We start from the raw sequence: 22,287 nt of genomic DNA, 5'->3' as shown, positions 1-22,287 counted from the left end.
TTAGCAAAATGCAAGTTTGATAGCAGTAATTCAAAACGATTGCGGGACATTGTGCTGCGCGGCAATGAAAAATTGTATATCCATTGGATATTGTCCAATGAATCATTAGCTGTGTTCAATTTCTCTTCTTCGTCTGAAACCAGTTCTTCTAGTAATTCTTCAATATCTTCACTTGCATATGAGCCTGAACACGACGAAATTCTATTTCTGACTTTTCTTCTAAAACTCACAACGTTTTCATCACTACTCTCGCTTTCAATTGTACTTTCACGCCGTCCAATGAACATTTTGGGGATAAAAAATTACTGATGTGCGTTTCAGAAAAAGTATGCTTCTCAACTGAATGATCTAGGATACCTGCAGTGAGATCCCTTACAGATCTGGAAAGCGATAAGCGTTTCAAAATCCAAAATAAACTACTTACCAATAAGATTATTTCGGAACAAAACAATGTATCAATTTCATAGGTCGATGGCACTGTAAATGTAGATAATTGACAATGCAGGGACCTACTCGAGTTACATTGTTGGTATTCCCGCATATCTCTCCGCTACCGTTCTAGTGCGCCGACAGTAAAACTTGGGCCGGCAGGAAACTCAATGGAATCACGCTTGGTACGGAACGTGTTAATTTGCATACGATTTCTTATTTACCGTTTTAACACTAGGTTTATGCACGCTATCTGTGTACCTATTTTTAAGGACACCTGTCACATTGACAGTTAAAGGAAATCACGTGCCTTTTTTTCAACGATTAGTTTAATTTAAAAACAATTACATGTTACGTGGGATTGGAATAAGTACGGCCCTGAAAGAGTGCCAAGTGTGTTTGGGCTTAGGATGGGAGTGACCGCGTGCAAGCGAATTAACTGCAAAGAATGTTTATAGTAGGCTGGAGCGAAAGTTTAGGGATGCGTCCAGAGTGATTGAAGTACCTGGCCCACGGAGGTTGCGTGGGAAAGGGGCATGATTGGAAAGGAAAGCCTGGGTATGGAAAAGGACAGAATGAATGTTTTAAATAAGGGTGCAAGCGCACGGGCAGCTCCAGTCTCCACGGTCTACGATCTAGATTCACCACAGTCGTCGGTCATGAACAGTCTACAATCTTTAAGAGTTCTTAAGCTAGTGTCTAAGAGTATGTCGGTAAGGAGTCAAAGTCGAACGTGTTCATAGCGAATCCCTCTTGTTCCATAGCCGTCAATCTGCGTATAAGCTTATTGTATTTTATTATGAAGTAAAACAGCGCTATTTTAGCCAGTCCACCCAAACTGATCCCTACATGTTATATTAACAATCTTAACACGGTGGTTGCCGTGGGGGTCACCGGTGACCGGCACTCGACTTAGCTACAGCGCCGTGGGGGCCACCGGTGACCGGCGACGCGACCAATAGTTAAAATACATAATTGTAGAGTCACACAGTCTCTACTCGCTGGAGAGCACCTTAGAATACTCAGATTCACTGCAGTCTGTATTTTCGATTCGACTTTCAATAACGCGTAATTCTCGGTTTCAACTCTCTGAAGGATTACCACAACTCTCTAATGACTCTCTCAAAACTCTCCTCGGGCCCTTTTAAGCCAGTCTAGAAGGCAAGAGCCTCCCTCGAAGGAGGAGAAAGCTCCCGCCACGTAACGCTCTGGGGTGGAAGGGATTCCTCCTTCAGGTTAGGCTCTAGGACCCTTCCCGAGAGGTGCCCACGGACGCGTCACCCCCGGTTTACAATGGGGAAAACCGGGGTTGAGCGAGGCTACCTCACATGGCCTGGCCCCAACTTCCCCAGACGCTAACTGGGCCTCTATACCCGGGGAAGTCAAAAAATATCCTACATAATTAGGGTAAACATCGATACTTATAAATTTCTAAATAATACCGTTGTTTCTGTAATGCTTTGAAGAAATTAATGCCACGAAAAATGCACAAAACAAGTTTATGCAACTAAACTTATCTGCTGTAAATAATATTTCAGAATAATATGCATCGCATAATGAAAAATTCATGTTGGCGCCTTGGGTAAGTCACGTAAATTCGCGCGGCAGCCAACGTGTTAATATAAGTTGACTAAATCTGTTACCATCGTATAATTGGAGCAACCCTTTCGTCAAATTGACGAGTACTGTAAATCTAGTGTTAAAAATATCGGCAACTTTGTGGCAGAAAATCTTCGAATTATTTAATTACTATTTCTCTGTAACGAAAACCTTGCCAGGACTCACCGCCACTTTGGTTTATACGAACTATATATTCTTTCAGTTTTATTTTTTATATAGCAGAATTTAATTTTTTCTCTTCTTTCCTTTCCCATAATTAATTCGTACGTAAAGAGTATGGAACGATGCGTGTTTCAGCGGCGGAAATCCGAGAAGCACTGCAGCACGCGATCAAGGTGTCACGAGAGGGCAGCTGCCAATGGCCACGGCCAAGGGTGATTCCGGTGCGCGACGTCTACCCGAGCCCGTCCACCACCTACGTCCCGCACTGCGCCATCTTGCACAGGTGTTCGGACGATACCGGATGCTGCAGATCGGAAGCGCTCACCTGCGTGCCGAAGCACTCGAACCGCGTCGAGCTCTCCTTCTACGTGAGTAAATCTTCTTTCTTCCTCTTTCCCCGGACGCGACTGCGCGCGACTATTTGCCACGAGGACGCGGCATGCAAATTGACATTCGAGTCGAGCATGGACCCCTGTCCGCTCTCCTTCGTTCCCCGATCGAACGACAAACGATCCCGCGAACATTGCCTCGTTACAAGGTAGATAAATCGCGAGTAAGAGAGGGGAAATACACGGACAGAGGGAAAGGGAGATGCATCGCGACGCGGAACGATGGATGCCACGGAGCAACGAGGAAGACTTTATCGCCGAGGAGAAAGTAGCATTAATCGTGTAAAGTGTATTACGGAGAATTTATTAGCGAGAAGTCAAGGAGTCGCGGTATTCCCGCATGATTTATGGCGCGCGGGTATCGGAACGCGAATCTTCGACGACTCGGGACTAGGCCCGGCGCAGAGGGCGCACGCGAGTTTTCTCGCTAGTTGCGTACGCGCCGGTTAACCAACACCGACGTTATCGGCGAACCGCGAATTCGATGACTGCACGAAACGCGCTTATCTCGCGTAAATTTCTCGGCTTTCATACGCCTGCCCATTAGTGTCACGGAAAACGGGTATATAGTCCGCGCACTGTACGCTGGAATGCCGGTGCAACGATTTTTCCGTGTCTCTGGCCAGCTCGCAACCGCGTATGATCGAGTGTCAGAATTTATCCAGCTAGCCGCCATCGCCGCGGTCCTGCGACCGCAGACCACCCTACTCTAAACTATTCGCCAATTCGTAATTCCACGGACGAGTCCCGGATCCCGACCACGGTGCATTCCCGTCCCGATAACCCGAACCAGTTACCCAGCACCGGCGCGCCCTCTTCGAATCGGTATCCGAGCGTAATTCAACGCACGACACGCGCCTTCTTCGACGGTGGTCCAAGCGTGTCGCGAGATCCTCGCGCCACTATATTTATGCACGAAATCGATCCCCGGTGAAATTATTGCTTCTTCTACCCGTACATTACGCTCGATTGTCGTCGATGCGCGAGCTCAGGGTCCTCGCGCAACCTCTCGCTCGAGGATTGTCATCGCGCGCTCCAATCGCGTACCGATCTCGAGGTTAATTTCAAGATCGACGAGAGAGATTCTCCGAGAGAATATTAACGGAGATCGAAGGATTTTTCTCGACAACCTGGCACGCCGACAAATCGAGCGCTCTCGACCCATAGACCTTCGTTTCGCGAACCGGTAGTCGGAATTGCGCAACCGGTCGCTCGCGTATGCAGCTTCGGTTCCAAGCCGCTCTTCGCGCAATCCGATACTTTGCAGCATCGTTTTATCCCACGATTACGGACGTCTCGATCCATGCGACCCCTTGCCCTTCTTCTTACTTCCTCCTGTTGCATCTAATCTAATTTTCGAAGCACGATCGGTAGAGGTCCTCGCGGAATACTGAAATTTTTCCATCCGCGAGTCCGAATGACTCGTAGCGATTTCGATGCGAAAAATGGAAGCGGAAAATAATTATTTCCGCGAAGAAAGCGTCGAAAATGATTTGCAACCCTTTGTTCTTCTTCCTTTCACAACTTGCTGTATCTAATCTAATTTTCGATGCAGGATCAGGGTACTCGCGGAACCCTGAAATTTTTCCCCGTATACTTTCTGTTAAGTCTTGGAATGTCGTCCCGGTATTTAGTCGTCCCTTTGTGTAGAACAGACCGTGTGAAGGCTCTGAAATTTCTCAAGTACCATTGATTCGACCCTAGGACCGCAATGTCCCAAGTAGAAGCTTGTTATATCCTTACTGTCAGCGCCCTTTGATTTCTTTAGCACCTAAGCCACCACTTAGGTAATCCGTAACAAACAACTATACATCACCCTTCAAGAAGACAAGCACAATTATCTAGATTGTTTAACCTCTTAGGCACTCACCGTCCCGGAGAGCGTATTTAGAATATGATTTTATAATTAAGGCTTACACTTTTAACAGACCTAACGGTTTATTTTATATTTTATAACGCGACTGCAATTCCGGAGGTTCGATGTGCCTCAACGCCGTTCTAGCGGATTAAGCTCACAAAGGTAAAGCAAAATTAGGAATTTTACTAGAAACCAGACGCGACAGATGGGACCCACTTGTGACAGACCCAACAAGCGACGGACGGACGGCGCTTATAAATCACGTCATTGACCATCAGAAATCGGCTCCTTGACAGTTTCCTACTCCTTCGTCAAAGGTGCTTATGTCACACCCTCTGTCCAATTAAAACTCTTCACCTTTTCACCACCAACATCTATTTTACCCAATCAGAACTAAACTAGAGAGAACACCGGATCGAACACGACGAGACAGGACATAGAGCAAAATCGAGAAGTCAGTTCGTCTTCGGCACCGATTCTTAAAACATCTAAATTACACATACAAACGCGTGTTCGAAACGGTACTCCGTTAACGTCTGCATTATAACTATTCTACGCTTTTCTGTAAATAATCACTCTCTTTTGACCACACGCATTCTGGATCCTTATTATCACAATTAGTCACGCAATATTAATTTGGCGCGTGATAAGCGTTCTTAGAAATCGAAGAGATTCGATACCGTAGGACGCTACAGTGGCTTTCGCGGATGTACTTTCCTGTACGATGCACCACTATAGTGGCCTTCCCGGATGCCACCTCTGCGTGTTTTAAGACGTACCACACTGAAATGTACTATTAATTATTAGAATAAATTGTTAAACTTAAAATACGCGTTAAACTCATATCTTAATTTAAAAAAATTTTAAAAATAAATACTTTCATAAATACTAATGAAAAATTATAATTTAATCATCAAACACTTCGTTCCAACGTACTCGTGTAAAGAACAGCATTATCCGTCACACATTGCAGTGCCGTATCATTTACACGTAATTCGCGTTGAACTCTGCCGTACCGAGAAACAGCCCCGCGTAAAGTTCCGTCGTGTCTAAGAGGTTAAACAACCACCACCACCGAAGGACGCTGAAGTTAACATACACCCCCAACGTCATAGCAACCGATCAGCAGAGAGATCGGGATTATATAATGTTAAGAATCAGGATTTATGGCAACGTCGCCATCTGTGTCTATTTGGTACATCAGGAATGACTATGATGAGGCAAGCGGGAGACGTTGTGCTTTTGTTTTCTGACGATCGTCGTCTACAGTCTGTAAGAGTGCATGGTCAAGAATACACTACTATCTCGCTACCAAATTATTCATTTTATTACCACATCCAACTTTCCACTATAATATCCAACATATAACCACCTAGAGATCAGGCAGGAAGAGTCAGTACGAGTCAGTCAGTCAGAACAGTCAGTCAATAACATTCGAAGAGTTCAACGAGTGTCGGAGATTTTACGTGCCGTACCTTCCAAGTGGACTATCGACACGGCCCCCATGGGCACGGGGTTGGGATACGCCCAACCAGCGCGACCGGGAGTGCCACAGGACACCCCCGATCTTCCAATTTGTCTAACTGGGATGCTAGCCCCAATAGACTCCCTTGGTGTTGGGACGGGTCCTCTCTAAATCCCTACTGCCTCAGGAGGACAGCACCCGAGCTGCACGATGCGCAACTCTCACGTAGGGCTTCGAGGCCCTTGCCTGCGATGAAGGCTCCAACCACTGCCACCACGAGGCCAACCCAGCGACCGACGGGCAGACTGCCGCAAGACAGCCGGCCCAGGGCTAAATCGGTCTCCCGTGGTACCGGTCGTCCCGTTCGTGGCGAACCACTACCGTTCTGAGGCTGCTAGCCCACCTCGACGTAGGTGCACGTCAACTAGGCACCGTGGGGTCGCCAATCCCATACTACGGCCGACCAAGGTCGACCGTAGCCCCTGCGGGGATTCGAAGAGTTCAGAAGAGTTATCCGAAACTACTACATAAAATACAGTCCACTATAAACACAACGTTCCTCGAGAAATTTGGTTCGTCATTAACCGTCGCCAATTGAGGACGACCTATTGACGATATACACTTTCTATCCGCGAGTCCAAATGACTCGTAGCGATCCTGTTATGGTAAAATTCAATAGTGAAGCAAACTCTACATTCTAGGGGTGTGAGGCCGATCCCATCCCCCAATGTTCTGTCTTTTGTTACCAGTTTTCTGAAGACGAATTTTGACCTGCCAGGCCCTAAACAGGCCAGTTATAACCATTCGTCCGTTTAATAAAGATCTACACAATTTTTCCACAGTTTTCCACTGACTATTATTTCTTGCGTAATAACCCCTGTTAAGATTAAGTAAACTTTACACAGTTTTCCTCGTTACCAAGTAACTTTATTATAGTTACAATACACACGTGTTCCTGATAGACTGGGTACAGAGCGACTGACTTGATGCGTCGGGCAGTGCCTCGCAAAGACAAAAGAAGTAACACTATTAGCTCTAACACTCATCAATAAATGGTGTCGTTGGATTAAAATTATTATATTTCCTACAACCCCTTTAGCAGATCTCGTTGCGGAAAATGGAAGCGGAAAATAATTATTTTCGCGACGAAAGTGTCGAAAGCGAATTGCAAAACTTTGTCCGTCCTCTTCTTCCATCCTGCTGTACCTAATCTAATTTTCGGTGCACGATCGATAGCGGTCTTCGTGGAACTTTGAAATTTTTCCATCAGCGTACTTTTTATCCGCGAATCTGAATGACTCGAAGCGATTCTCGTCGCGAAAAATGGAAGCGGAAAATAATTATTTTCGCGACGAAAGTGTCGAAAGCGAATTGCAAAACTTTGTCCGTCCTCTTCTTCCATCCTGCTGTACCTAATCTAATTTTCGGTGCACGATCGGTAGCGGTCTTCGTGGAACTTCGAAATTTTTCCATCAGCGTACTTTTTATCCGCGAATCTGAATGACTCGAAGCGATTCTCGTCGTGAGAAATGGAAGCGGAAAATAATTATTTCCGCGACGAAAGCGTCGAAAACGAGTTGCAACCCCTTGCTCCTCCTCCTCCTCGCCATCATGCTTCGCCTAACCTAATTTTCGGTGCACGATCGATAGCGGTGCTCGTGGAATTTTGAAATTTTTCCATCAGCGTACTTTCTACCCGCGAATCTGAATGACTCGAAGCGATTCTCGCCGTGAAAAATGGAAGCGGAAAATAATTATTCCCGCGACGAAGGCGTGGAAAGCGAGTTGTCTTCAAGAATGAGGCAACCGAGGACGTGCGGAGAGATTTTTGCGAAGCTCGGCAGAGAAGAAAGCGCGAACGGAGGTAACTGAATTCGAAGGATCGGCAAAAACGCACGGACGGAAGGCGAGCGGTGATTAAGGAACGCGCGTAACGAATGGCGCGTAACGCGTTCGAAAAGCGATTAATAAAGTTTTTGCGAAGCGCGTTCGAGATCGGTCGGCGTGCAAATCCTTGATCAATGACGGCAGAGATCGATGGAATATATGGAGAACGGGAGAAAAATCGCGAGGATTGCCGAGGATTGCGACACGTGTCCACGTTCGGTATTCCGCGCCGGCCGAGCGTGGAACGAGGTCTTACACGCGAGAAGACAAGACGGCCATAGATTTTCAGCGGCGAAGGGTCGGCCCGAGGCGAGTCGTTAAACTTTACCAGTGATCTTAATGAATCAATTAATCCCGATGGATCTATCGCATTCCTCCCGAACCGCGATCCACGCGTCGTGGATCAGATCAATCTACATTCCTCGGCAATCTAACGAAGCGTTTCCGTGCACGCTTCACGAGCCTATGCAGCGTTCGCGAATCTCTCTCCTCGTGCTTGCGCGATGCTCTTTTCGCGGGGCCGTGGGGCAAGATGAAGTATGGTCGCGGCTCGTTAAAAGCTCGCGACGCCGCGTCGAAGACGAAATCCGGCGCGATATAAATCGCAATAAACGTAATTGCCGATGCAGAGGTGCAATAACACCGCGGTTGTAATTTGCATTTTGCGGCAATTACCGTACGAGCTTCGAGACCCCTGTTCCTGGGGTAACTTCAAAGCGGCATATCTCGGGGAAAAAAAATCGTGTGCACCTAAAAGGAATTTTGCTTTACAGAGGAAGGTTAGTTCTATTCGCAACAGCTAACAAAATTCCTGGAAGAAAATTACTCTCCTCAGAATAATTTTGCATAGGTAGCAGAAATCACTAGATACATGTGCATATTGCGTAACTTCAAAGAGGTATATCTCGGGCAAAAAAAAATCGTCTGCGCCTAAAAGTAATTTTGCTTTACAGAGGAAGGTTAGTTCTATTCGCAACAGCTAACAAAATTCCTGGAAGAAAATTACTCTCCTCAGAATAATTTTGCATAGGTAGCAAAAATCACTAGATATCTCTGTTTCTGGGCTAAACTCAAAGCGACACAACTCGGACAAAAAAAATCGTCTGTATCTAAAAGGAATTTTGCTTTACAGAGGAAGATTAGTCCTATTCGTAACAGTGGACGAAAATCCTGGGAAAAAATTGCTACCCTCAGAATAATTTTGTATATGTAACAGAAATCACTAGATACATCTGCATATTGCGTAACTTCAAAGAGGTATATCTCGGGCAAAAAAAATTGTCCAGACCTTAATCGAAGTTGGTTTCACAGAGGAAGGTTAGTGCTATTCGACACAGTTAATAAAAGTCCTGGGAAAAAATTAGTCTTCGCAGAATAATTTTGTGTATGTAGCAGAATTCACTAGATACCTCCGTTTCTGGGGTAAATTCAAGGCGGCACATCTCGGGCAAAAAAAATCGTCTGAACCTAAAAGGAATTTTGCTTTACAGAGGAAGGTTAGTCCTATTCGAGACAGCAGACAAAAATCCTGGGAAAAAATTACTCTCCTCAGAATAATTTTGTGTATGTAGCAGAATTCACTAAATACCTCTGTTTCTGGGCTAAACTCAAAGCGACATCTCGGAGAAAAAAAATCGTCTGAACTTAAAGCGAAGTTTGTTTCACAGAGGAAGGGTAGTGCTATTCGAGACAGTTGACAAAAATCCTGGAGAAAAATTACTTTGCTCTGAATAATTTTGTAAATATGGCAGAAATTATTAGACATCCCTGTTTCTGAGATATCTTCACAGTAGGATATCTCGGGAAGAGAAAATCGTCTAATCCCAAAGCGAAGTTTGCTTTACAGAGGAAAGAAAAAATCCTGCTGTGTACCCGAGATCGTATCGTCGCAGCTTTACGAATCAACCTCGTCGTCATCCAGCAATAGCGATTCGGATTTCCTTGGACGAGTTTAAACGATCCCGCTCGTGACTTTACAGCGATCGAGTTTCGTGCCTCACGATCGTTCCGATCGCGTTTCTCCGTTCGCGATGGCGACGTTTCGCAAGTCCCGCGGGACCAAAAGCAATCGAGAGTCTGGTGCGGATCTTGTACCGGCGGAAGTTTCTCTAATTGCGAGCAAAATCTCTCTCGAGAGGGCACGAGTAAGAAAAATCCAAAGGGAAAACTAGATCGGACCTTCGAATACAAACCGCGCGAGATGCTTGTAACTCGAGAGGTATTTCATAAAACGCGGAAACGTTAATTGCCCGTCAGGGAACTGGTATGTACTTTCTAAAGCGTACTTTATCTCCGCAAGGATCGCTCGATATATCGTTTGGCCGTACACCCACGCGGAAAGCCGGGCCAATCAGCGGCGAGGACCGATTGTGATTAATGTGCAGGCCCAGATCCACTGGGGGTCAGTGCTGCTGGGAAGGCCATAAATTTAATGAGATACATTGCCTTCTTTTTTTCCTGCGCGAGCAATCCTGACTCCGCTCGTAACGCTGCTCGCGCGATCCTATTAAACCATTACGTCAATTATGGAACGATGGCTCCCGATCGTAAACAGCGTCGGACGAGACGGTACCATGACGCGACGTCCACCGAAGCGCGAGCAAAGTCGCGAAACAGGAGACACCGGGCAGAAGAGGAGCCCTCGCGAGGAACCCTCTTCGCGACGCGAGTTCTCTCGGCGAGACGGCGTGCTCCAGTTGTCGTCTATAATTACCACGAGCAACCCCTCGTGTTGCCACTTGCCGTGGACTACCACGCACCCACCCCGTCCAAACGGTCCACGAGGACACATCGCGACTCTGTTTCGCCGCTGTCGCGCTTTTCCGCCCGCGAGTGAGTCAGCCTCGCAACCGGGCCGAAGTTGGCCGAGTATCAAATTCGCCTGCGACACGGACAAGCGAGTCCCTCGTTGACGGTCCCGTTGTAGCCTCTGCGCGAACACGTCCAGGGGAGGATACGAAGTAAGCGCGGACACGAAACTTACGGGCATATTAATAGCCAGCCAGCGTGGCTTCCGTGATACCGAAATACGTTAATTTATAACCTCCCTCTGGGCCCCGGATCTAGCCCCCAGAGGTCTAACTGGGTTAACGTCTGTCGATCGTTAAGTCCATCTAAAAACGCACGCGAAACGCCCGTTTCGCCGGTCCATATTCCGCGAATAGATAGCAAATCATAGAGACCTAGCCAGTGTACTGCTTAGAATCCAGAAGCGATCGTCGAAGCTTCCTCGAAGCGGTTCGAGTTTCGGCTTGTGAGCAGTTTCGCTCGTTCTCCAACGCCATGTCAAAGGGAGACATGTCTAAGGGCCATGGAGACCAAGAGTTGCATCGTATCCTGCTTGACCTGAAGTAGCCTAAGAGCAATTGCCAATACAAGTACCTCCTCCTATGACTGACAACAGAGTCAAGTGTTGGGTTGATTTCCCCTTCAGTTGGACCATGTCTGTTGAAATGGCAGATGAGAAATGTCCAACATCTGCCAATATGCCAAATGGCGAGGAATGACACGAGCCGCGCAATGCGCAATGCTGCTCTTAAATGGAAAAGAATACAGGTAGCCTTCCTACAACACGGTTTCACTATAACACGATTCATGAATTGCGGGGTTGAAAGCGTTCTACACTCTTGTCGATCGTTAAGTCCATCTAAAAACGCACGCGAAACGCCCGTTTCGCCGGTCCATATTCCGCGAATAGATAGCAAGTCATAGAGACCTCGCCAGTGTACTGCTTAGAATCCAGAAGTCATCGTCGAAGCTTCCTCGAAGCGGTTCGAGTTTCGGCTTGTGAGCAGTTTCGCTCGTTCTCCAACGCCATGTCAAAGGGAGACATGTCTAAGGGCCATGGAGACCAAGAGTTGCATCGTATCCTGCTTGACCTGAAGTAGCCTAAGTGCAATTGCCAATACAAGTACCTCCTCCTATGACTGACAACAGAGTCAAGTGTTGGGTTGATTTCCCCTTCAGTTGGACCATGTCTGTTGAAATGGCAGATGAGAAATGTCCAACATCTGCCAATATGCCAAATGGCGAGGAATGACACGAGCCGCGCAATGCGCAATGCTGCTCTTAAATGGAAAAGAATACAGGTAGCCTTCCTACAACACGGTTTCACTATAACACGATTCATGAATTGCGGGGTTGAAAGCGTTCTACACTCTTGTCGATCGTTAAGTCCATCTAAAAACGCACGCGAAACGCCCGTTTCGCCGGTCCATATTCCGCGAATAGATAGCAAATCATAGAGACCTAGCCAGTGTACTGCTTAGAATCCAGAAGTGATCGTCGAAGCTTCCTCGAAGCGATTCGAGTTTCGGCTTGTGAGCAGTTTCGCTCGTTCTCCAACGCCATGTCAAAGGGAGACATGTCTAAGGGCCATGGAGACCAAGAGTTGCATCGTATCCTGCTTGACCTGAAGTAGCCTAAGTGCAATTGCCAATACAAGTACCTCCTTCTATGACTGACAACAGAGTCAAGTGTTGGGTTGATTTCCCCTTCAGTTGGACCATGTCTGTTGAAATGGCAGATGAGAAATGTCCAACATCTGCCAATATGCCAAATGGCGAGGAATGACACGTGCCACGCTCGAAGAGCGCAGGTAGCCTTCCTACAACACGGTTTCACTGTAACACGATTCATGAATTGCGGGGTTAAAAGCGTTCTACACTCTTCAGGATTTGAGACTGACTGCTGTAGGAGACAGCAGATCCTTTTAACACCTTCAGTGCTATGTCAGTCAGTCCCTAGGGACTGATAGCGAACTTTCCGTTCAGGCGGCGTCAGTCCCTAGGGACTGACAATAGACTTTTCGTTTGGACGGTGTGGATTCTAGAGACTGACAGCGAATTTCTCGTTTGATCATCATCGGTGCGTAAGACTGGTGTGGGAGTCCTCCCCCACCATCCCTTGACGTCGGCTGTGGCGGGTTCCTCGGTGGTAGGTAGCTAGAAGGGACGGTTGGAAAAGGAAGGGATGCGTTTCGTCCCGGGCCTGTTAGCGGACTCATCGGTAAGGCTTGCTTAGCAGGCCCTGCCTTAGACACCGGGGATACTATTGGAAAGAGGGGATGTTATATATATAGGAAACTGGGAGTTTCCCAAGGACTTGCGGGAAAGTCCTTGAAGGCGGAATCCATCTAGTGGCGAGGGCGAGAATGATGGTCGCTACACTGGCATTGTCAAGGGTTAAATTATCAATGAAAATTAATATACTGTAAAAATTTAATTCCCTCTGCTAAAGTAAATCTTTACACTTCCGTCGCTCTTTTCGACTGATCGTTTCTTGGTGATCGCCTTTTTGCCTTTCTGGCACCCCCCACCCCATTATCTTCTGTTTATAATTTGTATATTTGTGGATTGGCTGTACCATTCTCACAGTCCAAACGACAAAGTGAAACAAAGTAATCTTCTGCTCATACCCTTCGGTATACTTGAGCGCTCGGCATCAAGTGCTCACTAGCTGCCGCCTGAGCGGAAAGTATAGCAAAATCGGCGTCGCACTCAACGTGTTAAGCCAAAAACCAGTTCCTTGATGCCTGCATAGTATCGAAAATCCATAAGTCCAAAGATCAGTATTGGCCTGCAACCTCTAGCAGGATTGCCACCATCGTTGCATGACCGTAATTAACCCTTTGCGCTCGAGAAGTGACCCTCAGTCACCGTTAGATAAAATTTCGAAGATCGATATTAATTAATCTACCAAATTTAAGATAATGTAACGCTATGTACAAATAATCCTACGTTTTAATTATTACTCGATTTCTTATTTACTGCTGAACAAAATATCGTCAGCTTTACGGCAGAAAATGTTTAAACCCCTACTCTTATTTAATCAAAAAATCGTCGAGTGCAAAGGGTTAATTTACAACAAGAACATCTGTTGGTACGTGGCGAAGTATAAGTACTCTTGAAATTGGACGAACACACTTTTTATTTTACAAACGTACAGATCAGATGTGAAACAAAGACTGCTACGACGACGACGACTCGGAAAACGAATGAGGGCTCAGGAGACACGCGGCTCCCCACGCCCAGCAAACCCCCACTCCCTTCAGGATATACCCAGCTCTTTTAGGTAATAAATATAACCGATTGTCCAGTTAATTCTCAACATCAATCAAAAGAATATTAGAACAAATCTAGCATCTATCCATGCAGTAAAACAATAATCTCCTAATCTCCTGATCGAAACACGTGATTTCGGCGTGACAGTCAAAGGGTTAACGGCTTGCAGCAAAGTGCAACGTCATCGATTAACCACGATCCTTCGATCGGCTCTAGATGAAGTGAAAGTATAATAGGAAGGGTGAGTCTCGTGCAGCGATTAGGAATTTCAAGCAAGAGTATCGCACGTTGGCATAATCACTGGAGGCTTTTCGAAACTACTCGATCACCTGGTTTCCTCGGGTTAATACGTCAATGGCCGCTTTTTGCACGGAAACCGGCGACACGGAGCGTGGATAACGCGCCGGTGTTATTCGCGCTATGACGAATCGTGACAGCCGACGCGGAAAAAGGCCAGACGTTTCCTAAGCCGATTTCTCCGCGAGAGGAAACGTCGCGTGTCGCTCGTTTACGCGATCCAGCGATGACTGATGCTCGCGTTTGTCGCGGCGAGAAAGTGATCGGGGAAACCCGAGGAACGATCTATCCGAGTGACGCTTCGCGATAAAGCGTCTGTCCGTTTCGTTATAATAGTCTGCAGATACTCGAATCAATTTTACCCCATTCGCTTAACCCCGTTTCCCTCGTGGCCCTCGTAGGACCGGACTCGGATCGAAGCGGGAAAGTAAGTTAATTACGGGTCCTTTCTCTAATGACCGAATAAATTCCCGATCGCAGACCGTCGCAGGCTGCAATTTTCGACCATTTACTTTGCCGCATCTCCGGTTACGCCGAGACGTGCACGAAATTTCTGAAATTCCTCGAGACCCAGCGACGCGAGTCGGAGCGCCTATCCGCCTATCCGCAGACATCGCGCGGCGTAAAACGCGTTAACGAAATACCGCGATAATTGGAAGTAAAAGCGTACAGGTAGCAGCAGTCACGAGGCATGTCCGAGGCGTCTAGGGTGCCCGGGATGGGTGCCTATCGCGTGGCTATTTACGTCCCAGTGCCATTAGTTATCGCAAAAGCTTTAAAAGCTCTGCCACGGTCCCGGTTCGAAATTCGGGCCTTTCTCCAACGGGACATGTCCGATACGTAATCGGCCAGTGAGGAGTTTCGACAAATTTTTCTCGTCGTCCAAAGTTTGCACGCGCAATATACGTGGCGTAATTACGCGATCCCGCGCGACATTCGGGAAGTCGTTAGCGACGGGACAGGCACTCGCGGGTTAACGATTGCAGTCGTAGAGACGAAGGAGAGCTTGACGAAGCGAGAGCAGCTGCGGCTGCGGACCCGCAGACTATTATAACACCGGCCAATGGCGGTCCACCACGAAAACGAATCGCCTTCCTGGCTATTGTTTCACCCCTCTCGAGAAAGCCATCAGCGAGACCCGCTTTCGCTTCTGGCAGCGCATGCGGGACCCTCGAAGGAGGATCGAGGAAGAACTCGAGCCTCTGTAGAGATATCGACGGACTCGAAGAAGGACGTAGATGCCAATCGTAAGGACGAAGGTCGGTTATCGTTTTTAATGGTTCCTCGGAGTCGGAGTGCTGGCCGCTACCAGAACCAGCGACCACCACGCCGTTTCTGGGTAACGGGGGACCTCACGCGAGATTAACGATCCCTGTCGGACGCCGTGAATGGAGACTCGCATCGCCGTGGACATGCCCGTCATTTTAATGGGACGCAAACGTGGCTCTTATTTCGGAATTACACCTGACCTGACGGAACCGAGTCCCCTGACAGGTGGCGGCGAAGAAACGTCCCGTCCTTATCGCGTAAGCCTCTTACGCGAGGGCCCTGGGTTAAACCGTTTAAGACCACGGGAAATAAACGACGTCTCGCGTTTGTCCCGGCAATGCTCGTTTCGTTCGTTCCACGCTCAGCTCCTCGTCCCATGGTTCTCAAGTCCGTGGATATTAATATTACAACTACCGATCTCTAACGCGTATCTACATACGCTGTACCGGAGCGATAACGATTGACGTGGCACGACGGAGATAAATGGCCCCGTATCGTTGGGTTTCCTACGAGCAGAGCTCCGAGGAGAAGCGAGTTGGCTACTTTTTAAAGTTCGATTCGAGTTCCTGTTCATTTCCACTCGGTTCTCGTTCCTCGATGCCTAGTCGGTGTCAACGGGCTAGACGCTGTGAGCGTTTTCGCAAGGAGAATCGAGCTCGGAATCGCGAGCGGAATTACAGAGGTGGGAAAAGAGAAAAGGGACAGAAGGGAAAGGCGGCGGGAGGATGGGAGATAAAAATCGATCGTGGAACGAAGCTGGAAAAGGAAAGGATCCGAGTCACGACTTCCTTTTCCGCCGGTCCGTGGAGCCTCGCCTACTCGTGCTGACCTCACGGGGTCAGCTGTCAGCTATCGATAGTCTCGCCTCGTACTCGCCAGACATGCCCTCACATGCTAAGCACCGCGTTATTTCTATTTTTGTTCGAATGTCGGCAGATAGGAGCGCGATGCATCGCGGTGCGTGCTCGTCCACGGTCACGCGTCTGCCGCATCGTCGCCGATTCCTCGTTCCACGAACGAGTCCGATGGCTTTGGTCCCATCAGATACGCTCCTCTTACGCTAGTCAATGAAAACGCAGCCGTGTGCCTTCGATAACTTACGATCGAGGATGCTCGGTGCGTTAAGTCGGTAATCGAGCGGGAAGCGAGCGCGTTCGTTGGCTAATCCGATGATATCTGACGATATCCGATGATCGGGTAGCGTGAAACGCTCCTAGTCTACGTTGCTTTACAACCCATTGTCCGTCCGTCGGAAACCGCGGCTTCGGATGAAAATTCGAGATAACGAGTATTACTACGCGTCGCGTTCGAGTTATTTCCTACGTAGGAACGCGTAGGGTGCTCTAAACGTTTTACGGTTTAGCGCTGACAATTTTGCACGGTAGCTCGCGTGTTAGGCTCTTCCGTCTTGACTCTTCCAAGTCTCCATTCTTTCTCCTCCAATTTATTTATTTCTTTATTTATTTAACCCTTTACACTCGAGAGGTGACTTTAGTCGCCATTGCATAAAATTTGGAAGACCGATATTAATTAACACTTTACCGGCCGTTATCACGCAGACGTGACTTTGGTTCAGCGCTACACAATGTTATGCTTCTGTTTTAACTCTTCCGATCGTCTTTTCTCGACATTCTTTAAGCAGATGCTTGTTCCGTTAGTCTCAAATATTAGTGCCTTTTTAAATAATAAGAATAGCGTAAATATGACCATCAGCAACTAGTAGAACCCGCGCGAAATTCAGCGGCGGCGAGAAATGAAATCAAATTTAATGTAATTGTGCGAGGTATCGAAATCAAATAATTCTACAATTCTTTATTTACTGCTTAAAAAAGTATCGTCAGTTTTTTAGTAGAGGATCTTTGAATTTCTACCTTTCTTTAACCAAAAAATCGTCGAGTGCAAAGGGTTAATAATAATTTACGGACAGAAGAACCCATTGGTGTATAAACGAGAAATAAAAATATATCAGTTATGAGTCCCTGGACCCTGTCAGCTGTTTTCGCTCGTCCGCAAGGGGTCCGAGCGAGTATTTCTCAATACTTTAACCCTTTCACTGCGGTACATTCTCGAACAGAATCATCGATACAGATATCTGATCAATTGACAAAACAATATTGAAACAATTGCCGATATTCAATTGCTATGTTATATTTCAGGTGGGACCAATTGGTAAAATAGCAAAAGTGATAGAGTGAGAAAAAAGTAGGGAGCGTGTATTTATAACAATTGCCGATATTCAATTGCTATGTTATATTTCAGGTGGGACCAATTGGTAAAATAGCAAATTGATAGAGTGAGAAAAAAGTAGTCTTTCGTATGTATTGATAAATTTGTGAGGACGTATATATACGTCTTTCGTATATAGTGATAGACTTGTGAGGACGTATATATACATCTTTCGTACTGAAAGAGTTAAAAGCGTCCTATGCTGTTTCGGATTAGAGATTGACTCCTGTAAGAGACAGCAGGCCCTTTTAACCCTTTGCACTCGAAAGGATCCCTTCAGTCGCCATATGATAAAATTTCAAAGATCGATATCAATTAATATATCAAATTTAAGATAATATACCGGTATGCAAGGTATAGTTTTAGATGTTAATTATTATACAATTTCCTATTTACTGCTGCTCAACTTTATAGCAGAAAATCTTTGAACTCCTACTCATCTTTAGCCAAAAAATCGTCGAGTGCAAGGGGTTAAACCCAAAAACCGACCTCTTGAAATCCTAAGATCGGTATTGGCCTGCAACCTCTAACAGGCCTGTCACCATCACCATGGCATGACCATAGTTAACACCAAAACTACCAACCCAGTGAAAATGACTGGTCCCAGAATTTTTCTTTTTGCAATCACCGAACGCATACACCTGCTTTAAGAATAAAATTGGTATCAACTCGTATTAAGAAAGAACTGTAATCGATATATTCACTCGTATTCATCGTATCGCTGAAATTACTATAATCTGTGCACGTTATAGTTAGGAGGTACCCATTAAAGATCGGTAGTTCTAGGGCTAACAATATTTGTTACAGATCCAGTGAAATTCTGGTTACAGGATATCTTACAATGTCGCCATAGTGGCGACAACAGAGTGCAGAGGGTTACAAAATGGTGGCCATTGAGAGTATTCTATATAATAACGCAGCATTTCATTTTCATCGGTTCTTCTGCTAAATGTATACTGGTATAATATCTATCAGGAAGCACACGGTAACCCTGTGTTTCGGGAATTTTATCTAACATCAAAGCTACCGACCCAGTGAAAATGACTGGTCCCAGAATTTTCCTTTTTGCAATCACCGAACGCATATACCTGCTTTAAGAATAAAATTGGTGTCGTCTCGTATTAAGAAAGAACTGTAATCGATATATTCACTCGTATTCATCGTATCGCTGAAATTACTATAATCTGTGCACGTTATTGTTAGGTACCCATTAAAGATCGGTAGTTCTATTGTTTAAAACGGAAATGGAGCAGTGGGACATATGGTCGATGCCACCACAGCGGATCCTAATTAAAGTGCTCAGATAATATGACAATCCATAGTGACCAAAACACATTACAAGTGCATTTTGCGTGCCATATTATCCTCTTTGCCTATAACAGATCGGTAGTTCTAGTGTTAACCGTTTGCACTCTAGAAGTGACTCTCAGTCACCATTTAATCATATTCGAAAGATCGACGTTAATATATCAAATTTAAAATTACCTAACGATGTGTGAAATGTCGGAGAAGAATAATTCTACGTCTTAATTTGCATATGACTTCTCATTTTCCATTTTAAAAATATCCTCGACTCTATGACAGCAAGTCTTCGAATTACTATTTTTCTGTAACGAAAAAGTCGTCGAGTGCAAAGGATTAATTTATAACATGATTAAAAAGAACTTCTGTTTCATCCCCCCTCCCCCCCTCCCCCGGTATTCCTAAATTCCAACTCGAAAATAGCCTTTCTTTACGATCGTGTTATAAACCTTAGGAATACCGACCTCGCGATTTATTTAGATATGCCAAGGCGGGGTACTCCATATGCACCGCGTAAGAGCGTGTTTAATCATTCGCGTTGGTCTCTCGGCTTGGTCGAAATCGTAAACGATCGCGGTTGCATCTAATCGAGAGGAGAGTCTCTCTCTTCCGCGAAGCGATACTAGTGGCAGGATAGTATACTAGTAACAGGATGCCGACCGGTAAGTCACACGACCGGATAAGATTGCATCTCGCGAAGTTGGAAAAACGCGATTTACGGGGCACGCGGGGCCCGCGCCGGGCCGATAAATCGGTAGCACTGGGACTCGTCTATCGCTCGGTGGAAATTATATTACACGGCCGTTACAGCCATCGAGTTAATGAGCGGTGTGGTAGCGGTCGCGTGAAATTTCAGGCGACAACCGGTCAGAGGCGGGAATCGCCGGTCGTTTTCCGTGCGGCGCGCTCGCGCCGGAGCGCGCTGTCTTTTCCCTTTTTTTCCCTCGCGCTGCCTTTCGTAATAGACACTCGTGCCAAGCGGATTAGCATAAGACCGCTCGGCGATGCAATTTATTTGCAGCCGGTGCCACGTCCGCCGCGACCACGGCCAATCGTCGTTTCTCGCGCGAAGAATCGCCGGCTCGCAACACCTCTCGCCTCTTTCTTTCCCCCTGCGTGCTCGATTTCCGTCGGCCGAGAGATCCTTCGCGCACGGAAATAGAACGGATTTTTCCGCCGCGGTGCGCGCGATCGAAAGCGCGCTCGAACGCAACAGGATACGGCGCAGCGGCGTTTTGCGCCGGCTTCCGTTCGCGAAATTTACGAGTAATATCTCACGCGCAGGCGAAGCGTGCCTCCGCTTGACGTTTATCTCCTGCGAGTCTTCCCCGGATCGTTTCGCGCGAAACTACGAACCAACGATTCGCTTCCGATGCAAAAAGTAATTACTTGCAGCGCGGAATGTAAAGTACCGACGGAGGGAAAATTTCAATATGGCCGGAGCGCGCGAAGATCGGCAAAAATCGGTGAAGAGGAAGCCCGTTACCCATGCGAGAACCGTGGAGAGAGCAATCGGGGTGGAATTGCCATCGGTGGATCAACGTTAACCCATTCCTATCCAAGCGCGGAATAATCCGCAGACCGAGACTGCCTTCTATCACCGAACGCGGAATAATCCGCAAACCACGACTGTCTGCTATCACCGAACGCGGAATAATCCGCAGACCACGACTGTCTGCTATCACCGAACGCGGAATAATCCGCAGACCACGATTGTCTGCTATCACCGAACGCGGAATAATCCGCGAGCTAATTTTTTTCCATTACCAGTTGAATATTCGTATGCCGCAGATCACGTTTGATCCCTTTTGTGGGCATCTCTCACCTATATCGGTTCGTTACATTCTTACCAAGTTTTACCTTTGTTGTAAAAATCTTTTTACCTTTCATTACGAGTATGTGCTGATACAAGGTGATACGGGCCTGTCGTCAGTTGAACGTCGTTGATGCCTGAACACGGCACCTCAAGTAGAGTCATGATGCAAATGGTTAACCCTTTCCCGTACTTTGACCCGTAACGAGTCTGACTCGTGATGAAGATTTTGGGCCAAACGTGAATATCACGGGCCAGACTCGTGAACAGAAAATTGGCCCAAACGAGAACATCACGGGCCAGGCTCGCGGATATATCACGCGTATTTACGTTTTGGCTCGTACTGCGACTGTTTTCGAACATCAGTCTGGTTTGTTTACCGCACGTTGACACCTAACGTTTGGGCCCAAGCTAAATGGCACGCGATGGGGTTAAGTGTTGCAGTGAACAACTAAATACTAAAATAAACTCTACATCTTAGCGATGTGGGGGCGATCTCTTTTCCTGTGTTTCGTCTTTTGTCTCCCGTTTTCTGGACACGTCTTTGACCCGCGTGGCCCTAAACGGACAGGCCAGGCCTAACCGTCTATACAGTCTTCCCACCGTTTCCCCTGGTTACTATTCCTTCGCGTTATAACCCTTTGACCACCAGCGCTGGAAAGACGTGTCACGCACGTCGTTAACGCTTTTGTGGCAGAATCGCCAACGACGTGGTATACGCGTCGTGACGCCGGGCACCCCCGTCCGTGAATTTCTTACCGACGCGAGTGGTTAACGTTAACAAACCGCGGATCGTAAACGCGCCTGAACGTTGGACACGAGAACCACGCGATCTCGATTAATCTGCTTTCCACGAAACAGAAATTCCTATCTCGGCGGCTCGCGATAGCTTATCGTTCGAGTTCAAACAATGGCCTCGCGGGTACCTTAAACTTTTACGGTGCACTTACCGACGCGGCGTCTGCATCGGCTAGGTGTCTCGACCTCGTAGAAGCTTCGTTATCGAGCCCGGAGAAAAACCGACCGATTGTCTCTCGTAATCTCTCCGCGTACATCCCGTCTCGGACATCCGACCGCTCTGGCTCGACCACCTGCACAGATTGGACATCCTACGTAGGTACTCTCGTAGCTCGTAATTTACCGTCGGATCCTTGGCTCGCGCAGTGGTTCTCAATATCGCTCGCCCTCGGGACCGTACTCCTGCCAACTTCTCGCGCATTCTCGCGGACGCGTCTAAATTTTCCGAGATGGCGACATCCACGCCTCCGCGTTCAAACCGCGTTTAAACGCATATCCGGGACGCGCGACCAACGACTCGCGACCCTTTGGTCAGTTTGGATTATTTCCACGTGACACCGGCCGATGCAGATGCGGCCATAAATCTCGCGGCAGGCGGATCGTCGTTAACCGAGGAATGTCATCCACGCGGTGGAAGAATATGCGAGTCTAAGCTAGCTGGCTCGAGACCGGGTTGGGAAACGATCGAGATTGACCCAAAAACCAAAACG

At 47.1% G+C, this 22,287-nt stretch overlaps 1 protein-coding gene across 1 annotated transcript in view; it reads left to right on the top strand.

Moving 5' to 3' along the window:
* Window positions 1–22,287, top strand: part of LOC108550781 (myb-like protein X) — an 86,182-nt gene that overhangs the window by 41,627 nt on the left and 22,268 nt on the right. Inside the window, exon 3 of the mRNA XM_017904640.1 lies at window positions 2,347–2,579. Within this exon, the coding sequence (XP_017760129.1) occupies window positions 2,347–2,579 (233 nt within the window). The remainder of the gene's footprint in view (window positions 1–2,346; window positions 2,580–22,287) is intronic.

This window comes from Eufriesea mexicana, unplaced genomic scaffold (assembly GCF_001483705.2).
Source record: "Eufriesea mexicana isolate 0111107269 unplaced genomic scaffold, ASM148370v2 scaffold2928, whole genome shotgun sequence".
In the NCBI taxonomy this organism is placed as follows: Eukaryota; Metazoa; Arthropoda; class Insecta; order Hymenoptera; family Apidae; genus Eufriesea; species Eufriesea mexicana.
This window is presented reverse-complemented; position numbering and strand designations above follow the sequence as displayed.